The sequence below is a fragment of the Dipodomys ordii genome, unplaced genomic scaffold, assembly GCF_000151885.1.
Source record: "Dipodomys ordii isolate 6190 unplaced genomic scaffold, Dord_2.0 Scaffold13, whole genome shotgun sequence".
Lineage (NCBI taxonomy): Eukaryota > Metazoa > Chordata > Mammalia > Rodentia > Heteromyidae > Dipodomys > Dipodomys ordii.
In genome coordinates this window covers 15,411,344-15,423,081 of record NW_012267229.1, presented here as the reverse complement: position 1 = coordinate 15,423,081, position 11,738 = coordinate 15,411,344, and the positions used below count along the sequence as shown (strand labels likewise).

At 40.3% G+C, this 11,738-nt stretch overlaps 1 protein-coding gene across 1 annotated transcript in view; it reads left to right on the top strand.

The window, feature by feature from the left end:
* The window catches only part of Pigu (phosphatidylinositol glycan anchor biosynthesis, class U), a 99,827-nt gene that overhangs the window by 41,021 nt on the left and 47,068 nt on the right, over window positions 1-11,738 (top strand). Inside the window, exons 4-6 of the mRNA XM_013011075.1 lie at window positions 268-330; window positions 5,030-5,139; window positions 8,111-8,211. Coding sequence (XP_012866529.1) covers window positions 268-330; window positions 5,030-5,139; window positions 8,111-8,211 — 274 coding nt within the window. The remainder of the gene's footprint in view (window positions 1-267; window positions 331-5,029; window positions 5,140-8,110; window positions 8,212-11,738) is intronic.

Genomic DNA, 11,738 nt, shown 5'->3' with positions numbered 1-11,738 from the left:
CCTGTTCTTCTATTCTTTTTTTTTTTTTTTGGGTCCGGTCGTGGGGCCTGAACTCTGGGCCTGGGCGCTGTCCCTAAGCTCTTCAGCTCAATGCTAGCACTTTAGCGCTTGAGCCATAGCACCACTTCCGGCTTTTTTTTTCCTGCTTATGTGGTGCTGAGGAATCGAACCCAGGGTCTCAAGCATGCAAGGCAAGCGCTCTACCATTGAGCCACCTTCCCAGCCCTGTTCTTCTATTCTTATTACTTCTCTTCCTCTTCTTGACAGATCACTGATGCACTTACTGCTATTGCCCTATATTTTGCAATTCAGGACTTCAACAAAGTTGTGGTAAGTAGTTGGGGGGCAGGTGGGGGGGGTGGGAGGAAGACGGGTTACCAAGTTAATAGAATTTGGTAGCCTGCTGGTCTTTGTTCTTGTAAACAATCAAAGGTTATATACTTAAGGATCCAACTGTTTTAAAATCCTAAGTGGGAGTTAAGCTTCTGTAGTGGAAAAACCCAACTGACCAGACAGTTTTACTAATAGATACAGAAATGTCAGTTTAATCTATATTGTTTATTAATGGCCACATATCTATGCAAAATGAGACTTTCCGGAAAAAGCTGAATGATAGTTATATTAATGAAGCCTCGTAAAAATCTTTACATTCTTTCTTTTTTATTTCAAAGGAAAATGAATACAGACTTTAGCTCACAGTGTTAGACCACTTGAGATAAATGTTGGATTCCTAGTGTTGATTATACAGTTTCCTGATAGAGAATAATCTTTTTTTTTTTTTTTTTTTTGCCAGCCTGGTGCTTGAACTCAGGGCCTGTGCGCTGTACCTGAGCTTCTTTTGCTCAAGGTTAGCACTGTACCACTTGAGCTACAGTGCTGCTTCCAGCTTTTTCTGTTTATGTGGTACTAAGGAACTGAACCCAGAGCTTCATGCATGCTAGGCAAGCACTCCAACACTAAGACACATTCCCAGCCCAAGAGTAATCATTTTGGAGACAGGGGTGGTGTTGTTAAAGATTGAATCCAGAGCCTCATGAATCCCAGGCAAGTCCCTTTTCATTGAGGTAGTAATCTTAATTAGGAAATTTGGTGTGTATTAATATTAATGCCTGTTGAAAGTATTGATGTAAACTTTATTCTTTTTCTTTTTTTCCCCCCCTTTTTCTTGTTTTTGTTTTTTTGTTGGTTGTGGGGCTTGAACTCTGGGCCTGGGCACTTTCCCTCAGCTCTTCAGTTCAAGTCAGGTGCTTTACCATATGAACCACAGCGCTACTTCCATTTTTCTGGTGGTTTATTAGAGATAAGAATCTCACAACTCTCCTGCCTGGGCTGGCTTTGAACTTTGATCCTCAGATCTCAGCCTCCTCAGTAGCTAGGATTACAGGCGTGAGCCACTGGCACACGGCCTTTTTTCTTTTTTTGTCAGTAATGGGGCTTGAACTCAGGGCCTAGGTATTGTCCCTGAGCTCTTTTTTGGCTAGTGCTCTACTACTTTGAGCCACAGCTCCAGTTTTTGAGTGGTTCATTGGAGATAAGAGCCTCATGGGGATTTTTCTGCCCAGGCTGGCTTCGATCAATGATCCTCAGATCTCAGCCTACTGAGTAGCTATGATTACAGGCATGATCCACTGACACCAGAAACTTTACTCTTAACTATGCAAGAGGAATTGCATGTCGAGACCACTCTCCTTCTTCTGAGATCTGAGAGAATTAATGGATTAACCATGTGTACTACCCTTTTAGTTGTGAAATTAATTATTTTTGGCTTAATCCTTCTTGATTGGCTGGGAGCCACTGAAAGGATTTTGGCTGGCATGAGATAAGGCTGCATCATATTTGTGTTGCCAGTTTGTGTTTCGTTTTCACTTCTGTTACCAAGTAATAGAACCATATATAAAAGTCTATGCTGCTGTGACACTGGGGTCATCAGTAATAAATAAAGCTATTGAGCTCTAGAATTTTAGTTCTCAGGAAGATTTTTAAACATCTAGATTGCAGATTCTTTTTTTTTTTTTTTTTGGTTGGTCATTGGGCTTGAACTCTGGGCGTGGGCACTGTCCCTGCGCTCTTCAGCTCAAGGCCAGCACTCTACCATTTGAGCCACAGCACCACTTCTGGCTTTCAAGTGGTTTATTGGAGATAAGAGTCTCACGGATGTCCCTGCCCCAGCTGGCTTTGAACCGGCTGGCTTTGAACCATGATCCTCAGATCTCAGCCTCTTGAGTAGCTAGGATTATAGGCGTGAGCATCTGGCGCCTAGCTTAGATTGCAGATTCTTAATTTGGGGACTCTTTATAGACTTAGTGGTCTATAAAACCCTTGAAATGGCTGAGTACCAGTGCCTCACACCTGTAATCCTAGCTACTCAGGAGGCTGTGATCTGAGGATCATGGTTGAAAGCCATCTCAGGCAGGAAAGTCAGTGAGATTCATCTCCAATTAACCACCAGAAAACCGGATACTGTGGCTCAAGTGGTAGACCACTTGCCTTGAGCTGAAGAGTTCAGGGATAGCACCCAGGCCCAGAGTTCAAGCCCCATGACCGACAATCAATCAATCAATCCCTTGAAATGGTATGAAAAAATTATATATGAGCTGGGCTCTGGTGGCTCATACCTGTAATCCTAGCTATCAGGAGGCTGAGATTTGAGGATCGTGGTTCAAAAGCCAGCCTGGGCAGGAAACTCAGTGAGACTCTTATTTCTAATAAACTATTCAAAAAAGCCAGAATTGGTGCTGTGGTTCAAGTGGTGGAAAACTCCCCTTGAGCAAAAGAAGCTCAGGGATAGCACCCAGGCCCGAGTTCAAGCTCCAGGACCAGCACACACAAAAAAATAAAACATTTGTATATGAATGTGTTGCTTCTTGTCTGGAGTCCCTACCTGTTATTGGTGCTCAAAACCTTTGACTTCTCCCCTAACAGATTAAGAACTATCATTTGAAAGCTATTATCAATAAGGCTAGGGAATGTAAATTTTACTAATAAAGAGTAGCTTAACTTTAGAGGCAGAGATGAATTGCTCTAACATGGGGGAGAATGATGAAAGGGGTGATATCAATCAAGATGTATTGTATTTATGAACTGACATGTTGAATGGTAACCCCTTTGTACTAGTTAAAGATAGTTAATTAAAAATAACAAAAAAAAGAAATATTCTAACAAGATTCCTTTGAGGACCACAGATGAAATAACTGGGCATGAGATCCAGAAACTAAAGAAATCAAATATAGATTGGCAGTAGCTATTTTCTCTGCTGCCAAGTTAGTGTATATACAGGAGAAAAAAAAATTGAATTTCACGTTTTGTTTTATTTTTATTTATTGTTGATGTTGGTTCTAGGGCTTAAACTCAGGTCCTGGGCACTATCCCTGAGCTTTTACTCAAAATTAGTGGTCTACCACTTGAGCTAACGCTTTACTTCCATTTTTTTTTGATGATTAATTGGAGATAAGAGTCTCAGGGACTTAACTGCACAGGCAGGTTTCGAATTGTGATCCACAGATCTTAGCCTCCTGAGTAGCTAGGATTACAGGTGTGAGCCATGGGCACCTGACTTTTGTTTTATTTTTGTTTGAAGTAGGGACTGAATATGTAGCTTAGCCGGGCTATATACTTAAAAAATACTGAATGTTGCTTTTTTTAAAATGTCATAGCAGCCAGAGCCAGTGGCTTAACGCCTATAATCCTAGCTAATAAGGAAACAGATATAAGGATCATGATTCAAAGCCAGCCTGGGAAGGAAAGTCTGTGAAACTGTTATCTCTAATTAACCACCAGAAAAATGGAAGTAGCACTGTGGTTAAAAGTGATACAGTGCTAGCCTTGAGCAAAAGAGCTCAGGGACAGGGCCTAGGCCCCAAGTTCAAGCCCCTGGACCGAACAAAAAACAAAAATGTAGCTCAGACTGACTTTGAACTTGTTTTTTCTGGTTGGTCATGTGGCTTGAACTCTGGGCCTGGGTGCTGTCCTTGAGCTATTCAGCTCAAGGTGAGTTCTCTACCACTTGAGCCACAGCGCCACTTGGGGTTTTCTGGTGGTTAATTGGAGATAAGAGTCTCATGGACTTAACTTCCCAGGCTGGCTTTGACCCGTGATCCTCAGATCTCAGCCTCCTGAGTAGCTAGGATTTTAGGAATGAGCCACCGGTGCCCAACATCTATCACAGTTTATGTTGTCTAAAGATTCTCTGATCATTTCCTCAGCAGGGCTATCCATGTGGGGTTAAAGAGGCTTTACTTTACATATTCTGACCCGTGTTTGCTTATAAGGTTCCCTATATCTTTTTTCTTTTCATTTTGGAACACACCCATGAACTTGTTGGGACACATCAGGAGAAGGCACTATCTACCCCCATCCGTCTTAGCTCTTCAGCTCCCAACCACACCCTCTCTTTTTCTTCATCATGACCATTTTGCCCCTCTTCTATGGGAGGAAAAAAAAAAAGGAAAAAAGAAAGCTTGTAACAAGAGAATGAGGATGCTGGAACGTATTTTGCTCTGCTAATGACATTTTTGAGTTCTAAGACCACTGATCACTCTTCAAAATGGCTAAGAACTGGTTATGCCACTCATTCATTCATTTGGTTATTCAACAGATCTCTATTGTTTGCTAGCTGTGCCAGGTGTTAGGCATATGTGTGAACAATTATGGAACTCATAGTCTTAAGGAAAGCTAGGCATTAGTCAGTTATACAAATAGTTGAAAAAAATTCTAACTATGAGCAATGAAAAAATGTAGTAGTGTGGCTCAACTAGTGGGGTGCCTGGTAAGGACAGTATGCCTTCCTGAGGAACTGATAGGAACTGACTATGGGAAGGGAAGAGATCAAATACAAAGGCCAGAAGTAGGAAGAGCATTGGCCTGTTCATTTTGCTCGAACTCAGAAAGTGGGAGGTAGGAAGAGTGAGTATGAGATGAGCCTGGAGATGTAGGGACAGACCAGGAAGGGCCATGTGGGCCATGGCAGACTTGTCTTCATCCTAAAAGCCATTTGTTTCATGTATTTTGTTATCCCCACCTCCCTCCCCAGTTTAAAAAACAGAAACTCCTCCTTGAACTTGACCAGTATGCCCCAGACGTGGCTGAACTCATCCGAACCCCTATGGAAATGCGGTACATTCCTCTGAAAGTGGCCCTGTTGTAAGTATTCTTTGACAAACCACAGTTGAGTGCCAACAAATGCGAGGAAAATCTGATGAGACTTTTCATGTTGTTTGTTGTATTTTTGAGATTTTCAGTCTTAGTCATCAAGTATTTGCTGTAGTTGTGTTGCACAACTGGGGTTCTGGCCAACAAAAGAGACAGAGCCATTCTGTCTCTGTTGGGACAAAGACTCACTCAGGGACATGTACAATCAAACCCTTCAAAATGCTTTCTGACTCAGTGCTGATCTAGTTACTACTTGTAGCTACTGTTTCTAAAAAATAGTAGTTTTTCAATATATGGATTAAATAATACTCGATCTTTATATGGTTATTATTTTCAAGAAGCTCCTGTGTTTTCTGTACAGTTTAGTTACCCATTTGTAATTCAGAAAGTGGAAGTAAAATGTTAAGCAAACCCATCCTATCTGAATGACCAGTGTGGCAGAGTAGAACTTAATGAGGTTTTATGAGAGAATTTTCTGAGTACCTAGTGCTGCCAGGAAGTTTACTTCTTTCAGGTTATTCCCATTTGTGTTCCTGATGTGCACCAATAATAATTATTATTCAATTAGCTAATACTTGTTGAATATTTATAATATTTTAATTTCTTTCTTTCTTTTTTTTTTGGGGGGGGGGGCGGTCGTGGGGCCTGAACTCTAGGCCTGGGCACTATCCCTCAGCTCTTCAGCTCAAGGCTAGCACTCTACCTCTTGAGCCACAGAGCCACTTCCGGCTTTTTTTTTTCTGCTTATGTGGTGCTGAGGAATCGAACCCAGGGCCTCATGCATGCAAGGCAAGTGCTCTATCAGTGAGCCACCTTCCCAGCCCCTAATATTTTAATTTCTAAGGACACTCACAATAGATGTTTCCTTATGGAAAATCATGCCCTCCACTGTTGGTTCATGCATGTAATCCTAGGTACTCATGTGGCTAAGATCTATAAGGATCAAGGTTTAAAGCCAGCCTGGGCAGGAAATTCCCTGTGAGACTTTTTTTTTTGTTGGTCGTGGGGCTTGAACTCTGGGCTTGGGTACTGTCCTTGTGCTCTTCAGCTCAAGGTGAGCGCTCTACTGCTTGAGCCACAGCACAACTTCCGGTTTTCTAGTGGTTTATTGGAGATAAGAGTCTCATGAATTTTCGAACTTTCCAGCCCGGGCTTGCTTTGAACCGTGATCCTCAGGTCTCAGCCTCCTGAGTAGCTAGGATTACAGGCGTGAGCCACTGACGCCCGCCTTCCCTGTGAGAATTTTATCTCCAGTTAAACCTCAGAAAACCAGAAGTGACACTGTGGCTCAATGTGGTAGAGCAGTAGCCTTGAATGAAAAAGCTTAGGAACAGCACCCAGGCCCTGAGTTTAAGGCCCATTATCAACAACAAAACCTAAAGCATTCTATGCAGAATTAAGGTGGGTGCTGGTGACTCTTGCCTATAATCCTAGCTGTTTAGGAGGCTGAGATCTGAAGACCTTGGTTTAAAGCCAGTCTGGGCAGGAAAGTCCATGAATCTCTTCTCCAATTAAACACCAAAAAAGCTAGAAGTAGAGCTATGGGTTAAGTGGTAGAACACTAACCTTGAGCAAAAACAGCTCAGGGATAGCACCCAGGCTCTCTGCGTTAGCCTTAACATCAGCATGTGCTGTGTGCACACAGGCGTGTATACACACACACACACATACACACACGCATAATGTTTCAAAATTAGAAGGGGCCTGGTAAGGAGGGCTTATTCATTCCTTTGCCCTTTGTGTAAGTTTTGTGTTCAGTGTTCCAGTTAAGATTTCTGGGAGCTGCTGCTTCAACATTGTTATTTAGAAATGGCTTGTTTTCCCTCCTGCAAAACAATTTTGGAGTATCAATTTACATCCATATATTTCAAAAACATTGATGGGAACTAATTTATAGGACCAAAGATTAACCTTATAAATCCTTATGGACTTACGTTTCTCCTGGGTTTTGTAATAGCAACAGGTATTATTTTAAAGGTCATGTAATAAGCCTATCTACAATTGCTGTGGGGAAAAATGTTAGGCCTTTGGCTTTAGAAGTGCTAATCTTATTGTCCTGGGAGGTATTGGATTTAGGGTCTTTATTTGTGAATAATAATTAAGATATATTCCTAAGAAACTGGGATGTTTCTTCCTTTGTGATACTCAGAATTATACAACTGGCCTCCCTTTTACTTCAGAGTCAGATTTGAGGCTGATTATTATAACACTATACAAGACCCATTTTGATTTCTTTCCTTTGACTTTATTTTCTCTTTTATTTATTTTTTCCTTGGTCTTGATTATTGCTCTATTAATTACTATTTTTGTTATCTGTTCTCATTTTAGTCACTGCAAATCCTTTATAGAAGCAGGATAGAAACAAATAAAAATAGTTCATTATGATTATAGAAGATTTCCTAGTCTCAAGCACTTCATGTTCTCAGTCCATTCCTTCCAACTTAACTTTTTCTCACGGAAGGTCAGAAAGTCCTGTGAAGTTCTGTGCCAGGTGGCTTGTTAAATTTAGGGGATAGGGGATATATTTTCTTTCATTATCTGGCTCAGTGGATACTGATTGACTACCATGAGAGCTAAGTAGTAGAAAGAATGTAGCTTTGACAGCCAGAAAGACCTGATTTTGAAAGTATTTATTAGCTTGTGAAACTTTGGGCAAGTTTTTAAATCAGAGTCTGTTTCATCATCTACAATACTAGAATAATATTATTGCTAGTTTATAGGTTCTTATGATGATTAAATATGATGGTTTTGAATATACAACATACCATAATATTCAGTATTTTTTTCTCATTGATCCCCAGCTCTATTTCATTTTGTTTAACTTGAGAGAACTTATTTCTAAGAAGTCACTTTCCTCTGACTATGCTTTTAGTAAATCTCTGAACTTCCTGGCTATGGTAGCCAGAACATACAGGTCCATTGATCAAGGTTACTAATACCAAATATGTATGTTTTTCCCCAGCTATCTCTTAAATCCTTACACGGTCTTGTCTTGTGTTGCCAAATCTACCTGCGCCATCAACAACACCCTCATTGCTTTCTTCATTTTGACTACAATAAAAGGTAAGGCCCCAAGAAGACTATATAAGGCTCAGTCCCTGATTTTTATGCTGGGTTTTATAACACGTATGCAATAACTTTTTTAAAAAAGGATTTTGTTAATTACCATATATTAATTGTACAAGAAGTTTCCATGTGACATTTCCATATATACATACAGTATACTCCATCAAAATTAGTACCTCCATCTCTCTCCCTCTTCCTTTCAATGAGGATTGTTCTTTGAAACAATTTCAGCAGTTTTCTTTGTACTATTTTCAGAGATACATATAAAGTTCTTTGACCATATTTGCCCCCTCCTGCTGTTACCCTTACAGCATGGCCTATTTTACTCTGCTAAGACTGATTTCTATTCAGCCAATACTGATGGTGTAAAGAAGTTTCGCTATGGTAATTCATATTCATATATTATAATTTAGTCAGATTAATATCATCTATTACTCTCTGCTATGGCTTTTTTTTTTTTTTTTTGGTCATGGGGCTTGAACTCAGGGCTTGGGTGCTGTCCCTGAATTCTTTTGCTCAAGGCTTATCACTCTACCACTTGGAGCCACAGCACCATTTCTAGTTTTTGAGTGATTCTTTGGAGATAAGAGTCTCCTGAAGACTTTTCTGCCTAGCTTGGCTTTGACCCAAGATCCTTAGATCTCAGCCTCCTGAGTAGTTAGGATTCCAGGCATGAGCCACCAGCACCCAACCTTTGACTTAAAAAAAAAAAAAAGCCGCGTTTAGTATTTTTTAAATTATACAAGTAATATAACGTTACTATAGAAAAAAAAATTTATTGTCAGTAATGGGGCTTAAGCTCTTTCAATCAAGGCTAGTACTCTACCACTTTGAGCCACAATACTTCTTCCAGTTTTCTGGTTGTTAATTAGAAATAAGAGTCTAAAGGACTTTCCTGCCTGGATTGGCTTTGAACCACGATTCTCTGATCTCAGCCTCTACTAAGTAGCTAGGGTTATAAGTGTGAGCCACCAGTGCCTGGCTTAATACAGAAAATTTTGATGACAAGAGAAAAAAATTAATTAAAGCACCCTGAAAATCTACTCAGAATCATTATTAGCATAAGTCTTTTTAAGGTTCTGAACTGCTTTTTGGCTTTTCCTTGGATGGACTTGTGTATTTTTTGTGTGTGTGTCCGGTGGTGGGGCCTGAACTCTGGGTCTGGGCACTGTCCCTTAGCTCTTCAGCTCAAGGCTAGCGTTCTACCACTTGAGCCACACTCGCCACTTCAGCTTTTTTCTTTTTGCTTATGTGCATGCTTATGCATGCAAGGCAAGCGCTCTACCACTGAGCCACCGTCCCAGCCCCGGACTTGTGTATTTTTTAATACATTTTGAATAATTACATTGCTAATTCATGAATTATACATTTCATTCTTTATTGCATTCCCATATAAGAAATAAAAATTTCTGATACCTCTTTTGTACCAATATTCTTACTTCTGCTTTTCCTGCTTTTCTTATAATAGTTATATTGCTGCTTTGATTTAACTAGTAGTCAGAGATTGAGGTGTAGTTATAGTAGAGTGTATGTTTAACACTCACAGGGTTCTGGGTTCAGTCACTGCCATTGCAAAGGAATAAAATATCCATTGTCAATGTTTCATTTTACATTTTTTTTCCTTGTTTTATTTTTTTGGTGTCAATGGGGCCTGAGCACTGGCTTAACACTCTACTACTTGAGCCACAATTCTACTTCTTTTTTTTTTTTTTCCTGGTTAATTAGAGATGAGAGTCTTACGTATTTTCCTGCTCTGGTTGGCTTCAAACCTTGATCTTTACATTTCAGGCTTCTGAGTAGCTAGGGTTACAGGTGTGAGCCACTGGTGCCAACAGTTTTAGCTTCTTGAGTAGCTAAGATTATAGGTATGAGCCACTGGAGCACAATGATTACTTTTTTGTAGGATTATTCTTTTCTTTAGGATTACATTTTTTTCTTTTTCTTTTTCTTTTTTTTCTGATCAGATGTGAGGCTTGAACTCTAGACCTGGGTGCTGTCCCTGAGCTCTTCAGCTCAAGGTGAGTGCTCTATAACTTGAGCTACAGCGCCACTTCTGGTTTTCTGGTGGTTAATTGGAGTTAAGAGTCTCCTGAACTTTCCTGCCTGGGCTGGTTCTGAACCATGATCCTCAGAGCTCAACCTCCCGAATAGATTACAGGCATGAGCCACTGGCACCCAGCTTTTTTTCTTATATAATTTAAAAAAAATTTCTGAGATTAACAATTGCCTTTTTTTTTTTTACCATCTTGGGGCTTGAACTCAGTACCTGGGCACTGTCTCCGAGCCTCTTTGTGCTCAAGGCTAGTACTCTTACCACTTGAGTCACAGTCTAGCTTTTTCTGAGTAGTTTATTGGAGAAGACTTACAGACTTTTCTGCCCAGGCTGGTTTTGAACAATGATTCTTAGATCTTAGCCTCCTAATAGCTAGGATTACAGGAGTGAGTCACCAGCACCTGGCATCAATTGTCTTTCAGTGTTTAGTATTTTGCTTAGGTTTTCATGGTAGCAAACATTTTCCCCCCATTTTCCCTAACAGATCTGTCAAGTAAGTACCTAACAATTTTGTTTGAGAATACTTAAAATACCTGTCAGTCACATGGTTTTTCTTGAGAACTCTGTCACGCATCTGTTCTAACCTCTTGTTATCTGGTCCTGGTGCAAAGCTGAAACTTCCCTTAATAATTCTCTTCTGCTATCTTGAGATTTATTGATTTTGATTTTTCCTGTTTTACTGAAATATTTTCTATAATAGTTTTCTAAAAAAGGTTATATAGGATAGATACACTGAATAATACTTTATCTGGAAAAATGTCTTTGTTCTAGTTTACTACCTAGGTAGATAGCTAGTAAGGATTTGGGAGTATACTAACTCTGCTTCAGAATTTTGAAGCTATTGCTTCACTTATGTGGTAGCATTTTGGTTTTGACTGGCCAGTTCAATGGCATTACATGTAGCACAGTATTCTTTTTTTTTTTTTGGTCGGTTGTGGAGTTTGAACTCTGGGCCCAGGCACTGTCCCTCAGCTCTTCAGCTCAAGGCGAGCCCTCTAACACTTGAGCCACAGCATCACTTCTGGTTTTCTTGTGGTTAATTGGAGATAAGTGTCTCACGGAGATATTCCCACCCAGGCAGGCTTTGAACCGTGATCCTCAGAGCTCAGTTTTCTGAGTAGCTAGGATTATAGGCATGAGCCATCGGTGCCTGGCTTCTTACTTTTTTTGGAGGACATTTTCATGTTTTTATTTTCAACTTTTGTTGCTTCTTTCATCTTTTATTTTTGTTAACAACACAACATTTGTAATATGAAGGGGTTTTGCTGTGAGATTTCCATACACACATAGAGTACTTTGAATAAATTTTCCCTCTTGATCATTTTCCTATTCCTCCCCTGCTTTTTTTTGGGGGGGGGAGGACAGGGTCTGTTGTGGGGCCCCGCACTCTGGGCCTGGGCGTTGTCTCTCAGCTCTTTAGCTCAAGGCTAGTGCTCTACCACTTGAGTCACAGCACCACTTCTGGCTTTTT